We start from the raw sequence: 2,218 nt of genomic DNA, 5'->3' as shown, positions 1-2,218 counted from the left end.
TGTACGTGAATTTTACAATTTATAGAATGATTTCTCTCTTTCTCTCTCTTGTCGTCACAGTATCGACGATTAATTGAGTTGAAAACCAGGGCACGACATACTTGTGGTTGATGATGTTTTTCCTGGGTTTCTTTTTCTTATAACATACATTTCATGAAGGTGACTTTCCAAATTATGTAATAATTATGTATCTTTCAATTGGATTTATCTAATTTCACATTTGAATGATTAATTCATTTTTTACTACTCGTACTAAAACCGTGTTGTAAAATTCATGATAGAATCGAAGCGCCTTATAAAGTATAAATTACTTGAATTTTGAGGACTACCAACTGTGTTATTTTTGATGAACAGTGATAAAACTGATTGCTTGTTAGCTCCGCATGGAAGAAAAATTTGTCAGAGCAGAAGTAAATATAGCAAAGTAATGAAAAAATAAAATCAGCAAGTAATAAGGAATAGCGCTGACTTTTCGTTAATAAATTGCTTTGCTTGTAACATGACCAACATCTCAGATACAACTGAAAATGGTTGCAGCATCGATGAAACACTATAACTGCCGGTTCTTTTGTTTGACTTTTCCAAAAACAATGAAATTAAAGATTTCATTTTAGAAATTTTTTAAAATACAACTACATTTCTGTAACTATAAATTAACGTGATAAAGCATGTCCATAGCACAATATTTGCTTCCTGCTTCACTGATAAACCATTGACAATTGTTATTACTTTCAGGTGTTCATCGATAGCTTTGAATAGAAATAGAACTTGCTACTAATTTTATATTTCTCCGAAAAATTCTGCAATCATTTTTGATATCTTGTCCAAACAAATTATTCTCATGTTTTTTGCACAAACATTGTTAAACATTTCCGAAATCATATAATGAAATGAAATATAAAGAGATTATTTGAATATCTTATTTAATGGTATATGAAGTACAGGAAAATGCTATTGAAATCTTTAAAAGAACCAGCATTTACTTACTAGCCGGTTGCAGCTCTTCCCACTAAATTTTGGCAGGTAGATGTTGCAAAATAATGTGATAAAATTGTGTAAAAAAATAAAAAAAACATCATATGTGCATAATAAATATTTAAATGCTTGTGAATTTTTATTAGTTCATTTAATTCAATGAATTTTATTTGTTTTATATTGATGCAAACAATTTGTGCAGATTATTTAACAAACGACTTTTCAATATCACAAACAAACAACATTAATGTACTTGTGGATCTTATAAAACATCGAATGCGACTCATAACCCATTTAATGAATATGATTGTTATTAGCAAAACAACCAGATTTTAATTAAGAAAAATATTATAAGCTCACTTTCCAAATTAACCTTCAAATAAATATATTATTAGCAGTACCAAAATGATAAGGCAATGCAGATTTTGGATTACAATTGACAGTAAGTGTTTGCATACATTGAAAACGTATTTAGCTACTAGCAAGCAGAATATCTTTGACTTTGATTGCTACTTTCTTTAAGACAAACCTTAAAATTTTTTTAATTTCATAAAATCGTCTGCTTCATCTTTTGAATACGTTCAGAATACTAATAATATTGAGATTTATGATGGTCATAAGAATTTTTAAATTAAAGCTGCTTTGCTTTCCTGCCATTCATATGAATAAGAGCGTAATTATTTTAAATGGAATCGTAGACATATGAAGAGGTTTCCCGCATATTTTACATGACTTCATGGGGGTGGTTTTACTCGGTCCCGCTTTTCTCTCATTGGTCTTTGCCCACACTATTTTGTTATACTGACAATCTTTGATGTATTGGTGAAATGCTATTTTTTGATGAGAAGGTTTATATAATGATCTTTCTTTGTCGCCCACTCCATAGCCATCTTGCGATCTACCATAACGTTATTATTTATAACTGTATAAGTACATGAATCATTAAGAATACTTAATAGTGATGGAGCATTTGATTCACGCAGAGCCTGAACAGCAACCGAAAAATGTTTTAGACTGTATCAATCCATAGGATGCTGATGACCATCGATAACGTCGTATAAATACGTGGCGAGACATATCTCAACTGATGAGTATCTTGCCTTTTTGAGGTAATACTATTTCCATATTTTCACCAAATGGAGCAAAAGCTTCTCTAAAGGGATCTGTGGGTGCATAATATTACAGAACAATTACAGTCAGACCCAGCGATCTGCAGTATCTGATCATTACTTATTATCCAATG

The 2,218-nt window shown here is 30.6% G+C and overlaps 1 protein-coding gene across 1 annotated transcript; it reads right to left on the bottom strand.

Annotated features, from left to right (window-relative positions):
• Window positions 1–1,446: 1,446 nt before the first annotated feature.
• Window positions 1,447–2,052, bottom strand: Tsp_09009 (hypothetical protein). Its single transcript, XM_003382112.1, has 3 exons — window positions 1,955–2,052; window positions 1,676–1,873; window positions 1,447–1,504 (listed from the first exon to the last, which is right to left on the bottom strand). Exons 1-3 carry the CDS (start codon window positions 2,050–2,052, stop codon window positions 1,447–1,449), a joined length of 354 nt encoding a protein of 117 aa, XP_003382160.1.
• Between the last annotated feature and the right edge of the window lie 166 nt (window positions 2,053–2,218).

This window comes from Trichinella spiralis, assembly GCF_000181795.1.
Source record: "Trichinella spiralis strain ISS 195 chromosome Unknown Scfld1, whole genome shotgun sequence".
NCBI lineage: Eukaryota > Metazoa > Nematoda > Enoplea > Trichinellida > Trichinellidae > Trichinella > Trichinella spiralis.
Note: the sequence above shows the minus strand (reverse complement) of the source record. Positions and strands in the feature narration are given on the sequence as shown.